The sequence below is a fragment of the Anabrus simplex genome, chromosome 5 (genome assembly GCF_040414725.1).
Source record: "Anabrus simplex isolate iqAnaSimp1 chromosome 5, ASM4041472v1, whole genome shotgun sequence".
Classification (NCBI taxonomy): Eukaryota; Metazoa; Arthropoda; class Insecta; order Orthoptera; family Tettigoniidae; genus Anabrus; species Anabrus simplex.
The window spans coordinates 24,050,919-24,073,540 of record NC_090269.1 but is presented as its reverse complement, the minus strand read 5'-3'; the positions used below and the strand labels follow the sequence as shown (position 1 = coordinate 24,073,540).

Below are 22,622 nucleotides of genomic sequence, written 5' to 3'. Positions count from 1 at the left end.
TCTCAGGCGCAGATATAGCAAATGTGTGCAACGAAGCAGCTCTGCATGCCGCTCGCCATAAACAGAAATCAGTCCGCGGCAGTGATCTTGAATATGCTGTGGAGAGGTTGGTTGGTGGAACAGAGAAACGGAGCCATGTCATGTCTCCAGAGGAGAAGCGTGTGGTGGCCTATCATGAATCTGGCCATGCTTTGGTTGGCTGGATGTTGAAGTACACAGATGCTCTTCTTAAGGTCACCATTGTACCACGAACAAACCTTGCCCTTGGCTTTGCCCAATATACACCTACAGATAGAAAGCTACATTCAAAGGAAGAGGTATAGTATTTTACTGTAGTATGAGCATATTGGTAGTTATACAGCAAAAGAAATAATAATTTTAAAGAACAGGCTGAGTAACTCAGATCATAGAGCGCTGGCCTTCTGAATTCAAGTTGGCAGGTTCAATCCTGGCTCACTCCAGTGGTATTTGAAGGTGCTCAGATATGTCAGTGTCATGTCGATGTATTTACTGGCACATAAAGGAACTCCTGTGGGACAAAATTCCGGCCCCTTAATATCTCCAAAAACTGTAAAAGTAGTTAGTAGGATGTAAAATGGTGGTGGTGGTGGTGATTATTGTTTTAAGATTGAAGTACAACTAGGCGACCATCCTCGGCACAAGTAAGTGGAAGAAATGTCAGGACTCGGCTAAGAGCTCCATGGTCGCCAACCCACACTTCCAAGTTGAGAGCCTCTAGGGACCCTTTTAGTCACCTCTTACGACAGGCAGGGGATACTGTGGGTGTTATTCTACTGTCCCCACCCACAGGGGGATTAGATATAAAACCAACAACAATAATAATAAAGAGATATTTTCCTATCTTAAATGTAGATGACGAAGAGAATGTATATGAATTTCAGTTAACTCTTTCCTGTGGGTTACGTACTAAAGCTTACTGGACTCGCACTTTGCGTAGTGGAACATACTCGACTTCCAAGCCATCTTCCTCTGTCATCTGTGGACTAAACATATAACCTCTTGACACCAGTGAATCCCCTACGCTTCCTAGAAACAAGTGGCCTACACAGAATGTTACAATTTCATATTTTTATAAGTTTTCTGAAAACTGACAGCTGACTGAATTTAAACACATTGCAGGAACATGGCTGCATATAGCGAGTATGACCTAGGATAATGTAAAACAAGAGCTTTGCATCCGGGAGATAGTGGGTTTGAATCCCACTGTTGGCAGCCCTGAAGATGGTTTTCCGTGGTTTCCCATTTTCACACCAGGCAAAGGCTGATGCTGTACCTTAATTAAGGCCACGGCCGCTTCCTTCCAACTCCTAGGCCTCTCCTATCCCATCGTCGCCATAAGATCTCTCTGTGTCGGTGCGGCGTAAAGCAAAAAAAAAAAAAAACAATAGCTAGAAGGTTTCCACCAGTTCAATACTTATTGTAACCTTTAAAAAAATAAAAAAAAAGAGTTACATATATTTGAAACTAGTTTCGGTCTTGCTAGAGACCATCATCATGATGAGTGTTTATCATTCAACTCTTTACTTGTCTTGCACCGAATGTCAACAACACTCTTTTATTTCGTAAATTTTATCTATTATAATTCATGTCTTGCCTTAACTTTATGATTTTGACTGACGATGGTCTCTAGCAACACCAAAACTAGTTTCAAATATATGTTACCTTTTTTAGGTTACAATAAATAAGTATTTAATAAGGGCAAACCTTTTAGCTCTTGTTTTATATTACAGCCAAAACTAGTTACGACGTTTTTTGTGGGGACCGAAAAAAGTAATGCCAAAAACGTACTAAAAAATTAAAAACAATTTTGCTGCTGAATTTAAGGTTAGGTTTGAACATAAAAATAATTATGATGAAAACAAAGAAACAAGTGTTTACTGTTATAATTAATTAAATAAATAAAGAAATAATACATTTGAGAAGACCGACAGTATAACATCAAGGAGAAACGTTCTTAGAAACATGAATTATATACGTCGCAGCTGTCTCTTACAATTATGTTTAAAGTTGTCACAGGAAAGTCCAACATCTGGGCGATTTACACACGTTTCATGTGTGGTTTAGCATCCACTTTCTCATCATCATCATCATCATCATCATCATCAATGTCCCACTCCAGTTGCCCGAGTGTGGATAACAAGCCTCCTCCACTCCTTTCTGTCCTTCCACTTTTCCTGCTCCATTACTTCTGCCACATCCAATCCAGCTTCTCTAATGTCCTTCCAGATTAGATCCATCTACCTTCTCAGTCTTCCAACTAGTCTCTTTTCCTTAACTTCTCTTTCCAATTCCCTTCTTGCTACCTGTTCCTTTCCCATTCTTTTTTCATGTCCGAACCATCTCAGTCTAGCTTTCTGTATCTTCTGTACTAACGGTTCTATATTTAGCTCTTCTCTGATTTTAATATTTTGAATTCTCTGTCTTCTTGTCTTTTTCTTTTTACTAATTACCATTCCAAACTCCTTCAGATTTTCATTCCTAAGGTCCAGTCTCCTTTGTACTTCCTTTTCTCCCTTTCCCAAAATCACCACATCATCTGCAGATGCCAAAGCTTTCACTTCATCACTACTGATACTCTGTTTTATACGTTTTATATCATCCATCAACATAATAAACAATAATGGCGACAGTGCACTTCCTTACTTGAGACCTTTTTTCTGTATAAAATGTTTCAGAGTCACCACTCCACACTTGTACACTGCTTTTACTCTCATGATATAGCATTTTTATCTTGTTAATTAATGATTTTGTATCATAAGCTTTTTCCAAATCCAAAAATACAAAGATGATTTCCTTGTTCCATTCCAGATGCTTTTCCATTATTGTTTGCACTTTAAATATCAAGTCTATTTTGATCTTTTTGGTCTAAAGCCATATTGTTCTCCCTCTAACTGTATTTCTATTATATCCCTCAGTCTTTTATCTATGACTTTCTCCATTATTTTTAGCCCATGTGATAATAGAGTTATACCTCAATAATTTTCACATTTCTTCCTATTTCCTTTTTTCAACAATGGTACAATGCTTCCTTGTTGCCAATCTTCAGGTATCCTTTCATCCTTCCATATGGCATTGAGGGTTCGGTATAACCACTGTAGTCCTATGCTTCCTGCTGCCTTAATTATATCAGCATTGAATTCGTCTTCTCCACTTCATATTCCCGTGTTAGGCAACTTCCTTTTTATACAATCTTGGAATGCCATTCTTTTATCCTCCTCTTCCAATTCCCAAATCCTGATCTTTTGTTTCTTCTTCAATACAATTTTAGGTATTTTTACTTGTTTTAATTCCACAATTAATAATCTATGATCACCCTCCATACTTTCACTGGGGATCATCTTCTTATTCATAACGTATCTTCCCCACTCTTGGTTTGTTGTTATAAAATCGATGAGTGTTCTGTACTGTCCATCCCAACTATATCGGCTGATCTTATGGCTATTCCTCTTCATAAACCATGTGTTCTTTATTATCAGGTTATTTCTGATACAAAAGTCCAACAGTTTCTCTCCATCTTCATTTCTTACGCATGTGGGCCCAGAACATTCTCATATCCCATTCTATCAGTTCCCACATGAGCATTCAGATCTGCCATTGTCATGATCCCATCTCCAAAATTATGTGTTTCCAGTTCATTGAGGAACTCTTCTTTTTCTTCCACACTACATCCTGTTTGTGGAGCATACACCTGTACTATCTTCAGTAGTTCCTTTACATGTACTTAGGTACGAACTTAAAATTAACCACCAACATGTCACCTGTATACATAAGTACAGTAGGCCTAATTTACGTACTGTACCAGGAAGGCCTAGGTCCTGGTCCATGTTAATTGAAAGAAATGTTATTTCCAGCATTAAAGATCCGACCGACGTACGAACATCCATGTAAAGAATGTTCCAGTATGTGCCAGACCCTACGAGTGCGCTAGGCGGAGTCAAGTGACGTCACCTGTCGCTTGAAGCTCACCTCCCCTAGAGATATTTCTCGAAAGAAATTTTCTTTTAACAGCTTTTTAACGCCTTAACCAATTTCAACGGGACAAACGCTGAATTATAGCAAACATCATAAAAGTTAATCCCTGTAAATTTCAAATTAATTCATCAAACGGTTGTTGAGTTATAATAATTTAAAGTCTCAACGAAATTACGTAATCATGGTCACAAGGCCGAGAGAGCCGCCACCCCTCCCTGCGCTGGTATCTATATATGTCAAGGCCAGACAGCCCGCAAACTAGTACAAGGACAAGCAAACAGCTGTGTGAGTGAGATAGCGAAGAGACCGGCCCGCGTACAGTATGTTCGCGCAGTCACGGTAGAAGTACTTTCCGTCGTATCTCCGGAACGCGAAATTCTATCACCGATAGAATTATTAAAGGACGTCGCACTGCAGTTAGTATACCGCGTTGCGATTACAATATAATCCTAAAGACATTTAAGACTGTAACGCGAGTGAACTTATTGGAGTACAAATATTAACTATTTCATTACGTGTGGACTTAGGTAACTTCAAGTAACATTGAACTTTTACTGAGCCTAATACTTAGAATTACCAGAACTCATATTCACGTCACACCAACATAAGACTCACAGTAGTAATTTGAGTGAAAAAGTGAGAACTTTTCTGTGTTAATATAACATTATAGTAACAGGATTAGCAGAAAATAATCCCTAGCAACTTCAGACTGTGTTCAAAGACTGTGCTTATCGACTTACTTTCTTTTTTTTTTTTATGTGAACTGTGTGATTATGAACGTTTCAATAACGACTGTAAATAGCATTTCGTACAGAAAGGACTGTGATTCTTCATACGCCATTTTCGTGTGCGAAAATCACCCGAACAAGCTACAACTCAACGTGATCCAGTTCCAGCTGTCATCACCTCATTGGGAACGTCAACATCGCCAATCCTGATTCTACATGGAACATTCCAGACGTCCATCTTTCGACATTTGGTAGCAACAGTTCTTGTCATAAGTGAGTAACAAACTGACTAAACCTTTTCATTTATTTTGAACAGTGAAACTTCAGTGTCGCGTGTGAACAATTTTCATAATTTCTCAAAAGTGATAAATTTAATTTCAGTAGAAAGACTGTAGGCTTTCAAGTGTGCTATATATCGAGATTGACGAACTGAGAACTGAAAACTTTGATAATTTCTCATTATAAAAGTGTGCTTAGGTTTAAAAAGACTTTAGGTGGAAATTCCCACATATGAAAGACTTTGAAACCAATGATATTTATGCCATTTTTTTTTAAGGAGATTATTTTCGACATTTAATTTCTATGCAAAATTTGAGTCAATAATCATACCGCAGGGTGAAAAATTAATAAATCGTTTTAAGAAAAAAAAATTATTTACCATCTATTATTCGCTCTGCGAGACTATCCTTCTCTGTATCGGCTCCAAAACCCAGTTCCACTCCCTGAGGTCCTACTCATGCCCTTTGCCCACAACTTTTCCTGGTACAGAGAGGATAGTAAAATAATAGATGGCGCCCAACGTGGGGCTCGATTTTGGAGCCGTGCTATAATAATAAATGACGTCGCAACTTCAAGGGCCCGATTTTGGAGCCGTGCTATAATAATAGATGATGCGCCAGTAATAATCGCAATATTCAGGGTTCGATCCAAGTCATTGTATTTTGCGCACAGGATCCGACTGCAATCATTACGAACACGAAGAACTTGTTGTATTTGACTTATTCGAATATTCCGGAAACATGGATAACTTACTTGCAGCAATCGAAGCTCTCAGGCTTAGCATTAACGATCAGAATGCCAAGATTGACCGAATTAATACGCAAATGGTAGAGTCTAATAACCAATTGCAGACTCAAATGATCGAGTCTAATTCCCAACTACAGGCTCAAAATACTCAACTTCAACAACAAATGCAGGCACAAAATACTCAACTTCAAGCGCAGTTAACTGAGTCAAATAGTAAGGTTGAAGACTTAACTTCTAAAATTGACAGGACCTTGGACACTAAGTTTGCTGAAGCGGATAAGGTCATTAATAAAAGGCTCACTGAATCTAGTGCCCTTATCGAGCAACGATTCCGTGAAGCTGGAACTCGCCTCGAAAAGAAACTTACTGATTCTAGTGCACAAGTCGAAGCTACATTGAAAAACATGCGGGATCAGTTTGTTGAAAATTTAGAGTCTATTAAGGAAGAAATAAAGACAGAGGTCGTCAAGTCTTTAGACAAAGATCTTAGAAATGTTCTTCCTTCCGTTCAAGCATTTTCCACTGAACTTAAAGATTTACGGACTGAATTTCAAGGATCCCATGGTAACATCTCACAAACTCAAGCAAAGTTAGCTCAGGTGCAGGAAACCTTGCGAGATGCATTAAAGAGCGACGTGGGTAAATTACGAAGCGAGATAGGATTAATTAAGAGCACGCAAGGAGAACTCGACAAGCGTATTACAGGACAGCTAGATAGCACGCATACCCAGATAGCTGCTTTCTGTAAAGACGTACAAGTCATTAAAACTGACTTGAGAAATGAAATAAAAAGTTTAGACACCTCAATTAATTCTAAAATTAAAAATTTGTCCGAAGAAATGAATCAAATTAAACTTAAAGAACATACAACTGACGTCACAATTCCTGGTTCGTCGAGGGAAATACACAATACAACTACCCTTATTAAAGTACCAGATGACAAACCAGTCAAATTTTCAGGACGTGATGAGTACACTGCTCGAGAATTTTTGTTAAATGTCGACGATTACCTGGAAGAGAATAGGGTAGATGACGATAGGGAACTTAGAGTAGTATCCAAACTTCTAGAAGGACGAGCCTTATCATGGTTCATAGCTTTTAAGAGCAATTTTAAAAACTATGATGACTTTAAACAGGCACTTCTTAAACGCTTTTGGGATTCAGAAAGACAGCACCTTGTCAAGATGCAACTCTACTCTAGCAAATACAATACTTCCCGATATTCAGATTACTGTCTAATGCAATTAAAGAAACTCCAGTTTTTAGATCCACCTTTGCCAGATATTGAACTTATTCAGATCCTGACACTTCAATATCCGCCTCATGTTCAAGAGATACTAGTCGCTGCCAACATTAAAACATTGGAGCATTTTGACGCTACTTTGCGTAGGTTAGATACGGCTAATACCCAATCTAGTCCGAAAACTAACAGGAGTAGAGAAATGAATACGAACTCTGCGGAAATAAAACCGCCGGAGAGAGAGGAACCCAGGATACGTGAAGAAGGCAGATTAAGCCCTACTAACCCAACCAGATTCCGGAATTTTAGACGTCAGAGGAATCAGGATAGACACCCTTACCAACCTAGGAATTCATGGAGACAGCGCGAAAGCACTCCTGAAGGAAATCGTGAGGCCAGACGGCGAGAACTCGAAAGTAGATGGAAGGACACACGGGAATACATCAGGGAGAGAAACCGTAATCCTGATGAACCTGGAGCGACATCCCTGGAATATCAACGTCAATTCGGACCAAGAGAACAAAGATCACCTGATCCTGACCCAACAGGCGCTATAAAAAAAAAAACGCCGATCTCGCAATAGGGAGATTGACTACCGAACACGATGAGGTCGAAACGTCAAATTATTGTACTGCTGTTATCAATTACTGGCATATTGACGATTCCGAATTACTATTCGAAGACGCACAAACACTAAGGCCAATTATTACACGTTCATTACCTGTCATAACAGTACGCACAGGCAACCTACAGGTGATTACGCTCATCGATTCTGGAGCGCAAGCTTCTTTAATTTCTGATAAGCTTGTAGACTCGCTGAAAGATCAGAACAATGTTTTGTTATTACCTGCAGCTCAGATTAAAGTAAGAGGGATTGTTCCTGACAAGATTGTTAAATGCAAATCCCAGGCATTTTTAGAGTTTGAAATTAACAGTCAGATGTTCGAACACATATTTTTGGTAGTATCACGTCTTAACTTCAACTTAATACTTGGATCAGATTTTATGATCAAATACAAAGGAACCATTGACTATGATGCCAACCTCGTAAGATTACAGAATAATTCCGTAGAACTACAGCTGGTAGGACGAAGTGACCTGGAAGTTCAAGAGAAGGGAGCCCGTTTTGAAGAAGCCGGTGGTGACATTATTAAGCCCGCTGTAAGCGAGGTTGCGCCAGCCGTAGCAGAAAGTAGAAAGGGTGACCAAAGTGAGGACGACGCAGAGTCCCTATTCAATGAGAACTCCATTATAGGTCCGGATTATATAATGTCAATAGCCAGTGTGGTTGAAGACCCGGAAATTAAATTAAAATTGAAGGAGGAGGCTAAAAATGACGTTCTACAGAAATTTGCATGTGTATTCGATGACAAGCCTGGAGAGATAGCTGACTACGAATATCATCTTGATGTAAATGACTTGTCTCCTTATCAGAAGAAACCATATCCCGTACCCGAGAAATATCGAGAAGAAGTTCGTAACTTAATTCATAAAATGACAGATGATGGGATAATTTCGCCTTGCGTAACTAAGTACTTGAATCCATTGACCATAGTACGTAAGCCTAACGGCCAATTTAAAACAATATGTACCACAGGAAGAGTAAAGCCTGGAAAAGAAAATCCTGCGTATTTTCTTTTCGTCCAACCAAGGGGAAGATGTACCAGGAAGGCCTAGGTCCTGGTCCATGTTAATTGAAAGAAATGTTATTTCCAGCATTAAAGATCCGACCGACGTACGAACATCCATGTAAAGAATGTTCCAGTATGTGCCAGACCCTACGAGTGCGCTAGGCGGAGTCAAGTGACGTCACCTGTCGCTTGAAGCTCACCTCCCCTAGAGATATTTCTCGAAAGAAATTTTCTTTTAACAGCTTTTTAACGCCTTAACCAATTTCAACGGGACAAACGCTGAATTATAGCAAACATCATAAAAGTTAATCCCTGTAAATTTCAAATTAATTCATCAAACGGTTGTTGAGTTATAATAATTTAAAGTCTCAACGAAATTACGTAATCATGGTCACAAGGCCGAGAGAGCCGCCACCCCTCCCTGCGCTGGTATCTATATATGTCAAGGCCAGACAGCCCGCAAACTAGTACAAGGACAAGCAAACAGCTGTGTGAGTGAGATAGCGAAGAGACCGGCCCGCGTACAGTATGTTCGCGCAGTCACGGTAGAAGTACTTTCCGTCGTATCTCCGGAACGCGAAATTCTATCACCGATAGAATTATTAAAGGACGTCGCACTGCAGTTAGTATACCGCGTTGCGATTACAATATAATCCTAAAGACATTTAAGACTGTAACGCGAGTGAACTTATTGGAGTACAAATATTAACTATTTCATTACGTGTGGACTTAGGTAACTTCAAGTAACATTGAACTTTTACTGAGCCTAATACTTAGAATTACCAGAACTCATATTCACGTCACACCAACATAAGACTCACAGTAGTAATTTGAGTGAAAAAGTGAGAACTTTTCTGTGTTAATATAACATTATAGTAACAGGATTAGCAGAAAATAATCCCTAGCAACTTCAGACTGTGTTCAAAGACTGTGCTTATCGACTTACTTTCTTTTTTTTTTTTTATGTGAACTGTGTGATTATGAACGTTTCAATAACGACTGTAAATAGCATTTCGTACAGAAAGGACTGTGATTCTTCATACGCCATTTTCGTGTGCGAAAATCACCCGAACAAGCTACAACTCAACGTGATCCAGTTCCAGCTGTCATCACCTCATTGGGAACGTCAACATCGCCAATCCTGATTCTACATGGAACATTCCAGACGTCCATCTTTCGACATTTGGTAGCAACAGTTCTTGTCATAAGTGAGTAACAAACTGACTAAACCTTTTCATTTATTTTGAACAGTGAAACTTCAGTGTCGCGTGTGAACAATTTTCATAATTTCTCAAAAGTGATAAATTTAATTTCAGTAGAAAGACTGTAGGCTTTCAAGTGTGCTATATATCGAGATTGACGAACTGAGAACTGAAAACTTTGATAATTTCTCATTATAAAAGTGTGCTTAGGTTTAAAAAGACTTTAGGTGGAAATTCCCACATATGAAAGACTTTGAAACCAATGATATTTATGCCTTTTTTTTTTTTTAAGGAGATTATTTTCGACATTTAATTTCTATGCAAAATTTGAGTCAATAATCATACCGCAGGGTGAAAAATTAATAAATCGTTTTAAGAAAAAAAAATTATTTACCATCTATTATTCGCTCTGCGAGACTATCCTTCTCTGTATCGGCTCCAAAACCCAGTTCCACTCCCTGAGGTCCTACTCATGCCCTTTGCCCACAACTTTTCCTGGTACAGTACATTGTTACAAAAGTCACTTGGGCCTCTTTCAGACGGCACAGGAGTGAAACGCCCGAGTGTATGCACGGGTGTACGGTACCCGCCTCCGCTGACTCTTACTCGCACAGCGGGTCGAGCGGTACAGAACTCCCCGCGCTTTCCAGGGGATACTTTTCAACACTCTTTTCATTTGTGGGTAATAAATATGGACCCTCATAGTTTTTGTTTACTTTCTACACTTAAGAAAATACAAAAATAGTTCAAGCATGCTGTGTCCTTCAAATATTGTTAGAGAAGGAGATGGGTACAATTTTGAGGATACTCTCTCAATAACGGGTCTAAAATAATATCACGGTTTCCCAAACACGAGACCACTGGTATTTCTGACATTAAAGATATTAAGTTCTCAATGTCTATTTCGGGTTTCATAACAACCGCTGAAAATCACACAGGAAACGAAAAAAGCACACGAATGACTTTTAAATTGAAAATGAGAAATATCAAATGAGAGAGTCTAAATCCACTTCGACTTTCTTATGGGTACACTATCGTGTTCTGACACAGGTCAGAGTACTGGTGTCGCGAGCATGATCGATCCATTGTGTATGATGACACGCATAAAAACTAATGTCAAATAACAAGTAACTGTGGGCGTGGGAGTGCGACTCACCACGGGCTGCCCGCTCAAACATTTCTCCTGCGCACTGTTACTCTCCGCCTCCACATTATCTGAAAGATTGTGTTTGAACGATCATTTCTTGGTTTAAGCCTAGGCAGACCGGCGACTAAGCGCGGAAGCACCAACACGTCAGACGCAAAGAGAATAAGACTGGCTTGGGCCTGTTGCTCCCTGCAGCGGAACGTGGCCGGGAACGCTAATTTAAATTTCTTATGATGGGAGTTACGAACGTACTAAAGTGTGACGTAAATGTGCTATCCAGGTTTCTTTAGCATGTATTTAATAGGACACGTCCTGGGACTTCGGAATAATGGTGTAACAACCAGGGAAACGCACTAGAGAGGGACGTCTTAACCAGTTTCGGCTGTATATTGCCGGAATAATGGTGTAACAACCAGGGAAACGCACTAGAGAGGGACATCTTAACCAGTTTCGGCTGTATATTGCTCTTTTATACAGAGTATTATAAAATTTATTACCACGATTAGAACCTAGCATATTCATTAAGAATAAATATATTAATGCAGTGATAGTGGGTTTGAATATTGTGAGGGTAGTGAAAGTGGTGTGGAATCTGTTGGCACAGAAGATGAACCTGAAGGAACATTGGATTGCATGGGAGTTGCTCATTCAAAACTGTTCCTGTTAAAACATTGTGCCTACTTGGACAAATAATATCAGTTTCATTTCTCCAGTTAATTTTGATTTGTATTATAGGCTTGTACATAAACATCCAACTGGTGCCAGTGAATTTGAATATTTGAAAGACATCATTGATAGCAATATTCTCACAAAATTAGTAGGACTGCAAACTTACATGTGGTCTGAGACAAAATAGTTTGAAAATAAATATTGCAAAGACACCACACCCAAAGCAAGGAAGGCTTTTATAGGCATTCTAATTTATATGCAGATATATCAGCTGCCTGAAAATAAACATTATTTTCCTTCCAGACTAATTTGTAATTGTTTGCCTGAGAAGGGGCGAGATTTGGTGTCTAAATATCTTCATCTGACAGACCTCTTAGATGAAAAGGAATTGAGGGGATTTACGGTGAAGGCCTGTGTTCTCTGTATGTATGACTAAGAAAAGAGGTGCCCCATTCAGGTAAACAAATTCAGTCTGCCTTTATTACCTTGTGAGATGCAGGATGCTTCGTGATGTATCATAGATGTGAGTTCCTGGTTCTAATTACATAATCTCATTGCATCATTTTAAAATAAGTGTAGTGTATATTTTCTTGTTGCAAAATTTGAAACATATCTTAAGTTGTTTTTACAGAAACATTCTTTAGCGAAGGTGCTCCACATTTATCCCTAACAAGCAAATTATTACTCCATATTTCACCAGATAGTGAGTCAAAGAATGCCCATGGAAAAGGTTTAACACAAGTATGATGGTATCAACAGTTGTTGTTTCCTCAAAGGAATAGATATAATATCTTACTATAGTAGGAGCATAATTGGTAGTTGCACAGTAATAATACAGCAGACCCTGGCAAACCAAATCCCGCAAATCAGAAATTTTGGACAATGCAAACAAAATTTGTGATAAAGGAAAATAGATCAGAATTCCACCTGTTGTGTAAAGAACATTCTAATCATGGTACTGATCTTAAAATGATTATTTCATCTAGAATTTGTCAGAATAGAATCCAAATACAGTACAAAATACTGCACTGTATTGAACTGCATATTATAGTGCACTGTTTAACAATACTGTATTTTCCTTTTAATTTAAATGATTTTTTCATTTGTGACAAAAACTTTCACTTAACTAGAACAGTAGGTTGTTTTTTTTTGTTTTTTTAAGAAACTAAACCTGATACATTATCTTGCGGCTGCTAATACAGTACTTAAAGATGGGAAGAGTACAACAGTAATTGGGATGAATTGAATCGATTATTTCAGAAACCAGTCGAGCGCCAAGTCTGTCATTTTTGGGAAAATGAAAAAAACTGTCTAGCAATAGACAAAATGTTATGGTAGGGAATTTAATATTTTCGCTTGAAAGTATTATACCATTTAATACTTTGTATCTAAGGAAAACTATTTTGTGCTTATTAACTTTGCTGTAAAAAAATCCGAAACATTTTCCACTTAACTGGTTTCTGAAATAAACGAGTGTTGTAAACATATTTTTGTGGGATAATTGTTGAATTTCGAAAGGATTTTGTCATAAACTCCATATTTGTGGAAACAGAAAATATTTGAATAGGTTTAGACTACAAATATAATTATTAAAAGGATGACATCAGCAATGCCTGCTTATTATGACAGGAGGTAATTAATACTCATTAACAAAATCCACACCATATTCTGTCCCTGTATTAGGCCATTGTAAAATGCTGTCCTAAAACTGTTCATTTCCTATCATGTAAGGTTTTAAGGTATTTAGGTCAGTATCTTCTTGATATTGATGGGCACATAAAACAAACAATAACAAAGAATAATGTAGGGCTCAGACCAGGTATTTCCTTTCCTGAGTAAGATAACCTTCTCCTTTCTTCCTGGCATTTCGAATAATATTACGCATGTGAGTTTGTGTATCTACCTCTCCTCGTTTTCTTTTTGATACAGGTTCGTCTTCTGAACATTCAGACATAAGCTATCACTACTATTATAAAAACACTGCACTAAACAAAAGAAACACTTTTTCAATCAGTTGTTCTGAAAACTACGAGCATGCGATTCCAGATACACAACAATGACAATATAAACTGCTGAACAGCTGGTTATTCTAGATTCACAACAGCAGCGCCAACCGGCAAGGTGCGGTTCATCACAAAATGTACCAGCAGTTTACTGCAGAAACCAGCCAATTGATGTCACTTAACTGGTTTCTGAACTAAATATGAAATTCAACATAATGCCTGACCATTATAGGAGGACGTTTCTTGACTGGTTTCAGCACCAAAATGTGCATATACCCTCCTAGTAACATATTCTGCAATTAACTCATTTTTTCATTTTTTGGCACTTGACTGCTTTCTGAAATAATCGATTCAATTATAGTTACCTGAGAAATATTTTACTCAATTACAATTACAGATTATTTTACAGAGTACTAGTCATAAAGAAATAGCTGACTTTTTTCCCCTGCATAGCACAAAGTTTGCAAGGAAAAGATATTTCACTTTGCATGGTTTTTCTTTAGCATATAGACCAGGGCCTCTCAGAGTACATGCACCGGTACATTGCGCGGCACAAGCTGTATAAGAAGACTTTGCTAGGCTGACCAGAGTGCAGACCTCGCTCCTCGAGTTTGAGCAATAACTCTGTCTCTCCCTTTCCCTACGCCTGTCTCTCTTGCTCCACCTGTTTTCCCCTTCTTCACTCACTGTGCAGCACTCTTCCATCCGAGCTGAATTTAGCCGAGTCGCCCCGAGACAAAATGCTGGTCCGAGCCGAATCGAACCAATGCATGATTCAGTTGCACACGTGAGATTCTGGGCGTTTGAAAGGCCCTGATATAGACATTACGTAGATGAGACTAAACGTGATACCTTGTAACTTTTGAAATTATCCTTAGAATTTCTAAAATAACTTGCCATTTGGTTTGCAAATAAATTAATTATTTCTTAAAATTCTTATCGCTAAGACTCAACATCTTTGGGGAAAAGTACATCTTTGCATTTACTGAAAAGATGCTCTACAGGGGCACGTAAAGGAATACCTGTGTTTAATTTTAAAAACATCATTGGTAGGCTATAAGAATTGTCTTTGGAAGTACTGGAGAGGTAAGAAAGTAACTCATCCTGAACTGATGAAGCTACTGATTCTGTTGCAGTAGAACTGAAAAAGTTATCTTCATCATCAATTCCCACCCCCCACCCCCGTTTCTGCTTCTGTGTGATGTATATCAATTACTAGAATGTAACGATTACTAGAAAGTAATGAGTACAAGTGAAAATTACTAAAAGGTATTCATTACAAGTAACTTGATTACTTTTACTATTCCCCAATTCAGCTTATACTATAGTTGTAACTGTACACTGTACTGTACATGCAGTATCACATGCTCTTTTCGAATAATCCGAACAGACTACAGCCCCTATTAGTTCGGATTACTGGGGTTCCATTGAAATAATAATAATGGTCAGATATTTTCCTATTTCTATTGTGAATGTAGATGACAAAGAGAATGTACACTCTGTACACTAATTTCAATTATATTGTGCACCGAGCATAAGTATAATGATATCAACACTTGTTGCTCCCTTCCCTTCCCTTCCCTTCCCTTCCCTTCCCTTCCCTTCCCTTCCCTTCCCTTCCCTTCCCTTCCCTTCCCTTCCCTTCCCTTCCCTTTACAAAAGAAAAGTTCTTATTATGTCCTCCAATTCAATACATGTGTCCATTTTTTGATGGAGTGATTTTTAATAAAACATGTTTCAACTCATTTTGAACCACATTCAGTGAAAAAGAAGCTACATAATTGATGTTGAAAGAGCCATTAAAACCAATGAGAAAGAATATAGGATAAAAACTTGTGAGACATAATGAATCTAAAACAACATGAGGTTGTGGCAAGGTTGAAAACCTCTCAGTCTAAAAGTTCTGGATGCCACTCTAAAACGAGGACAAAATCACAAATTAAAACGTAAGAACAGTCCGTCTTCAATGAGTCACAAGTTCATGTAGTCTAGAGGGCAACAGAAGTTAGTGGACATAGTATGAGAGAGAGCAAAAACCAGGTATAGTGTTGTGTGACTCAAAATAGTGGAAACCATCATGTAAAGTCCAATCTGTAATGGAAAGAAGCTAATTGAATGTATGTGAAAAGCTTGAACTAATAGACAAGAAATAAAATGGAAATAAAACTTATAACTTACTTATTAAATAATACATTCGTTTACCTTCTTTCCATTACAGATTGGACTTTACATGATATTGACGGTTTCCATTATTTCGAGCCACACAATGCTGTACCTGGCCTTTGCTCTCTCTCATACTATGTTCAATAACTTCTATTACCCTCTAGACTACATGAACGTGAATATTATGTGAAACGTAGAGTTTAGATACATTTTGCTTCTATTTCATGTCATGAGGTGTATATTTCCAAGCAGAATGTTTCCTTGATCCTATTCTGTATTTTCTTTAGTTTAATGTGAAAAATACTTGGCCTTTAAGTAAACACATTGGGAAAAATTGTGCAACAGTTGGGCAGTATTTTCATCTTTCCTGATGCAGTTTGCTGCAAGAATATGGAGTGTTTATTGACACAATTTAAAAGAACTTACTTTTTAATTTCAAGAATATTTGAAGTATAAGATATCATAAATGACATGCTTGCATTAAAAATGAAAGAAATGTCCTGCTAAATTTGAATAGAAAGTAGCATCTTTTAAATTGTGTCAGCAAAAGCTCCCTGTTCTTGCAGGAAATTGCATAATGAAAGCATAAGCTATCTTTTCAGAATTGAAAGAAAACATTAGTCATTAGATATGATTGTGATAAAGTATGGGAAGGTGGAGATGGTAAATAGCAAAGTATCATTCCAGCTTAATAATCGAGTCTTCAGCAGGACATCACATGTTTTCTTGTTACTGTTTCATACCTCCTTTTTAACTTCAGTATCATGTTATATTTTCTTTATTTCTTTTACCCTCTTTAGCAGAAATATCTGCAGGTTATTCTGTTGAATTGATTCTTTCTATATCTGCATTTTATGTATAATGATTGCCTCTAATGCATGTAAATGTAGTGCTTGTAAAAACAGATGTTGTTTTGTAAAGAATTGGTATTTCCACAGTTGTTCGAGAAAATGTGTATGGCTCTGGGTGGTAGAGTGGCCGAGTCATTGACGTTTAATAGAGTAACAACTGGAGCTCAGAATGATCTTCAGAAAGTTACCCAGATGGCTTATGCCCAGATTCGTCAGTTTGGTATGAGTGACATTGTTGGTTTGGTATCCTTCCCAGAAGAAAGGTCAAATGAAATAGGAAAGAGACCCTATAGCAAGAGACTGGCTGCTGTGATTGATACTGAAGCTCGACAGCTTGTTGCTTCTGCATACATTAAAACTGAGCAAGTTCTAAAAGAGCATAATGATAAATTGAAAATGGTAAGTACCTAGACTGATCAGTTTATCAGTAGAAATAACACCAAAATCTGGCTAGAACATAACTTTTGTATGTCCCTTTACTCCTTCTATATGATGTACAGTATAAATAAATTGTAACCTTACATCACAATTTTTCTTTTACTAACATTTATAACAGTTTTCTGTTTTATCCTCATCATTTTGACTTCTTAGTCATTTGCATATTTTTTGTCATGCCTCATCTCCTCTCCTGTATTGCACAATAAAGAAATTACAATCATATTTTTGTATAATAAAATTATAAACTCTTTTTAGTTGGCTGAAGCTTTGCTTGCAAAAGAAACCTTGAACTATGATGAAGTTGAAAAACTCATCGGTCCTCCACCTCATGGAAAGAAGCGTTTGATTGATCCTGGAGAGTTTGAAGAATCAGTGGGAAATGTTCCTAATGAACTATCAGCAAGCGATAAGGCTCAAGGTGAGCCAAAGAAGGACAGCGCAACTGGTTGAATTTAATTTATAAAGCCCTGTATATATCCATCAGAAAAATGTAATTCATCTTTGTACATACTAACCTACGATAGAGAATAAATTATATTTAAAAGTGATTCATGTTTTAATTGTTGTGTTAATGGTTGTTGGTTGTGATGTTATTTAAATGCCCTATCTGATCCAAGTACAAGGAAAATTACCATACATACACACAAATATCCTTGCCATCGATTAATCTCTGCATCCTAATTTGTCAGATATTAATTATAAAAACCACTATTGCACAATAAATACATCTGGTCTACAGTACCAGTTTTTGAGAGTAAATATAAATTTCTCTCTCGTAAACCGATAACAGATCTATGGTAATTCACAATATTTTCTTCATAATTACCTGGGAGATGTTGCACAATGGGACTTTTCCTGCAGAACTGAAGTTATTTCTTTTAAAATCCATGGCTAGCCTTACAGCCTGTAAATTTTTACTATCTTGCTTTTGCTATAGCTTTCAATAGACACATTTTGCTCATAATCACATATCCAAACACACTCTTTTCAGTCACATATTCACATATCCAGTTTTCAGTGTTTTCAGTGAGTACTGAGGAACCATCTTGACAGATCTTCAGTCTTGATATGGAAAGTGTAGGCTAAGAAAGCAATAAAGACAGAAAAACAGAAGAGAAAAAGATTAGGATGAATAAAGATGGTCATATGTTTTGAAAAGTGGTATGAGGCCAGGAATGGTGTCCTCTCAGCCTCGGGAGGTCAGCTGAGTGGAGGGGGTTCTATTCCCACCTCAGTCATCTTCAAAGTGATTTTCCATAGTTTCCCACTTCTCCAGGCAAATGCTAGGATGGAAGCTAACTTACGGCCACTTCCTTACCTCCTCCTACCCATCCCTTCTAATCTCTTCCCATCGTCCTACAAGGCCCCTGTTCAGCATAGCAGGTGAGGCCACCTGGATGGGGTACTAGTCCTCCTTCCCAGTTGTATTCCAACCAAATTTCTCACGCTCCAGAACAATGCCATTAAGGCGGTAGAGGTGGAATCCCTCCCTGAATCCCGGGGGGAAAACCAACCCTGGAGGGTAAACGGATTACTGTATTAAGAAACGGAAAAACAGATGGTCATAAGTTGACTATGGTACTGTCCACACATTAATGTCTGCCACTGAGTGACCATTGCATTTGTAAGAAAGTGAAAGGTCTAGTTGGTGTCAGCGCTTCTATTCCTGTTCGTATGACATCCTTCCACATTGTAGGGATCAGGAATAGGAATAGAAACGATGACCTTTCACTTGATATTACTGAACATGATATTGCACTAACAAAAAAAATTAACAACGGTGAAAGTGGAAGAGCCTGTGTCCGTTCATTCCATTTCAAAGTCATTGTCCTCGTCAAGCTATTTTCATATCTTTCCTGGATGTTAAATACAAATTTAAACCGGGAAATAATCAATCAAAGGTAATTACAAGGAAAATAGCTTACATGATATACACTGTAATAGATAAAAGATTTAAGGAGTTGATTCAGCACTTCGAACCTAGATACACGATGCCTACTCATAAGCACATATCAAATGACATCCTCCAAGAACTGTATCAGGAAGTAGAAACGAGAGTAAAAGATGAGCTCCCAAATGCAGATTGCATACCTGTTATAATGGATTTGTGGACATCAGCAGCAAACGACAACTACCTAAATACCACTGTTCACTTTGTAGACCAGCACTACAAACTTCAGCATATATAGCATTTGAAGAACTAAGACACACAGGTGAAAATATTGCAAATTTCTTGAAGACATTAGAAACCTGGGGTTTGAAAATGGAAATCCACAGCCTGTTTTCAGTCATTCGATAAGGTCAGAAATGGAATTAATGAAGCCTCCATCTAGCGGCGAGGATAGGAGTTCTGCCTGCTGCCGAAGCCTGTCATACTCCTCTGGGGCAATGATTAATGACTGACAGATGAAATGAAAGAGTGTTGAAAGATGACAGGGAAAACTGGACTACCCATAGAAAAACCTGTCCCATCTCTGCTTTGTCCAGCACAAATCTCACATGGAGTGACCGGGATTTAAACCACAGAATCCATAAGTGAGAGGCTGGCGCACTGCCGACAGTGCCACGGAGGTATCAAACTTGTGGTTTAATGAATAAAATATGGCTATGATTCATGACTTTGGAAAAATATCCCATTTAGCCGTGTTCAGCTCACACGCTGCAACTTGTTCTGAAAGAGGGAATTTTCAGTTCAAAGAGTATTGAGAATCTCATTGCATTGTTTAAAAAAATTGAGCAGGAACTTTCAAATATTCCTCAAAATCCACAAAGATTCTCAAAGCTGAACAGAAATTTCCTTGTCTACCACAACACTGCACGATTCAAGGTGAACCTTGCAACATTGCCGACTCACCTCCGCCGCATTTGTCGTTTTTCGCTGCTTTCTTCCTGGCATTTGACATTTGCACACTGCCACAGCTACAGGAATACTCTCAGCCAATTACCTGCGTCAAAACTGGATGACATCATCGACTCTACACTCATCATGGATGTTCTTGGCATTTCTAGTACTGTGTGTTACAATTTCCCCTGTACCTCTCCTCTCCATCTGGCCTATATAAGCAGCTCTCTTTGCCTGCTACTTCAAGGCATTCTTCGGCTGTTGGAGAGAGGGCAATCTTTGTGTTATGCTGATATAAATTTTCACACCAGTATGGGACTTATACTTCAACCATGAGATATTACAAACTTCACACGATTATGTTTTTGAAGGGTTGTATTTGATTTATGTATCCATAAGGAAGCAGCTGGATGTTTAATTCCTCCTTTTTTTTTTTTTTTTTTTTTTAATGCTATTCAAATTTATCTGAAAATGAACTTTCTGTGTGTCAATACTCGCAAAGATTTCTGGTACTTCAAAATTTGTTTACATTCTTGTGGAACGTAATAGTCTTATCTTGAACGTATTTACGTTTATCCTGTTGGGCTAAATGCATCTGTGTTACATCCAGTGTTTTCTAGAACTTGATATTGAAATAGCGCACTTCTTTTCCTTTTTTCTTTACGTCCCACCGACATAGATAGGTCTTATGGCGACGATGGGATAGGAAATGCCTAGGAATGGGAAGGAAGCGGCTGTGACCTTAATTAAGGTACAGCCCCAGCATTAGCATGGTGTGAAAATGGGAAACCACGGAAAACCATCTTCAGGACTGCCGACAGTGAGATTCAAACCCACTATCTCACGGATGCAAGCTCACAGCTGTGGACCCCTAACCGCACGACCAACTCACCCGGTACAATTCTTTCTTTCTTCTTTCTAGTCAGCTCAATTCTTATACTGTAGTATGCCCAGACTTTGTAATTTGAAATGTTGACTTTTAATTCATTCTCTTATTGTATTGTTTTTCCTCTTTTCCAAATGTTTCTTATTTGTCATTGTACAGTTGGTTGAGAAACATCTGTTCTGTTTAATGAATGTAATTGTAAATGTTATTGAGGTGAAATTCAAATTGTCACTATCACCGATCTTTGTAATATTTCTTTTGTGGTTTGTTGTGGAAAGTGTTTTAATCTTTTGATATTTTAGTGTTGTACTATTCTCAACTTCTTGTGTCTTGTGTTTCATTACATCTATTTTGTTAATCCGAAGTTATCAATTCTTGTTCACCCCCTAGTGTCCTTGTATTTTCCTGACTACTTGTACAGTACTATTTATATCTTCACCCTGTGTACCATCCACGGCATACCTCTCGTTCCCTAGCATTTGAATGTGTCGCTTCCACAATTCCTTTTTTTTCTTATGTAAATGAGAACCTATCCACCACAACCAACATGAATTTAACTCTTCATGTGCTACAAGGATTTCAAGAACAGAAGAGAGCCTTTGTATTCGCATAGATCTTGCCCTCCAGTAAATCTTGCAGTATTGCAATGGGAACATATTGATTTATTGAACAATACATTGATCAAGCAACAGTTGTCCTAAATTCTTCTACATTGACAGTGTCCGAGACAATCCCTATTGTGAACAGTATCATATCCCATCTTCAGAAGCCATCACATAGTGGACCAGGAGTTGTGACAGTAAGACAGTCATTGCTGGGCGCAATTAATATGCGGTACAAAGACATTGAGGAGAACAAATATATTCCATCACAACGTTGCAGGACCTTGCTTAAAAGAACCAAGGTTTTTACAGTTCGAGTGCTCTCACTGCTTCTGCTACAGACAAACTGCTGCAACTTGCTGATCAAGACAAGGGTCCTGAACCTGTAACTGAAAAGTAAGCTTGTAATTCCATTTTAATATGCTCTGTATTCAGATCTTTGTTGAAATTATAGATTGCAGTGATTTACTCACCAAAAATAGTATAGTAAATATTTTCCTTCTGAGGTTTATTTCCGATGACCCATTCTTCAGAGCCTGGTGTGCGGTTATCCTATGGCAGCAAATTCATGTTTAGATAGCACTTCTGAGGATGAAATCACTCCATACCTGAAGGGATATTGTCCCGTTCTTTCAAGTGTTGACAATTATTGGGAAACAAATACAAAGCTGCAAAAACTAGCTGTGAAATATTTATGTATACCACCAGAAACAGTACAGTATATTCTGAGAGACTGTTTAGCTCAGCAGGATTCATATGTGACAGAAAAAGGCTCGACCTCGACAGAGTGAGAATGCTTGTATTTAATGAAAATTTATGACACTGTTAAGTTACTGGTTTATCATTCATTTGTTTTTTAAATAGTGTTGAATACTTTTTTAACATTTGGTTTGTGAAAAGATGCATAACTACTAACTAGAACAGCATACCACAACATATTTCCATTTAATTTATAGTTGTACAGATATTGAAGTGTTAACATAAAAATTCTTATTTAATAAATAATATTGTATTTAGATGTTTGTACTTAACTATTTTATTTCAAGAATGAAAGTATCAAGACAGTCAACATATATTGGTATCGAGTATCGACAAAAACTGGTATTGACCCATCTCTAATAAAAACTTTGTTGGCTAATGAGACTAATTAACTTTAATAACATTTATTTCACTCTATAACCAAATACATTTTCATGACAAA

General features: G+C 37.8%; 1 protein-coding gene across 1 annotated transcript in view; it reads left to right on the top strand.

Moving 5' to 3' along the window:
- Spg7 (Paraplegin) overlaps positions 1–17,639 on the top strand; it is a 44,472-nt gene extending 26,833 nt beyond the window's left edge. The window contains exons 9-11 of the mRNA XM_067147907.2: positions 7–317; positions 16,741–17,052; positions 17,347–17,639. Coding sequence (XP_067004008.2) covers positions 7–317; positions 16,741–17,052; positions 17,347–17,541 — 818 coding nt within the window. The 3' untranslated portion in view covers positions 17,542–17,639. The remainder of the gene's footprint in view (positions 1–6; positions 318–16,740; positions 17,053–17,346) is intronic.
- Positions 17,640–22,622: the final 4,983 nt, after the last annotated feature.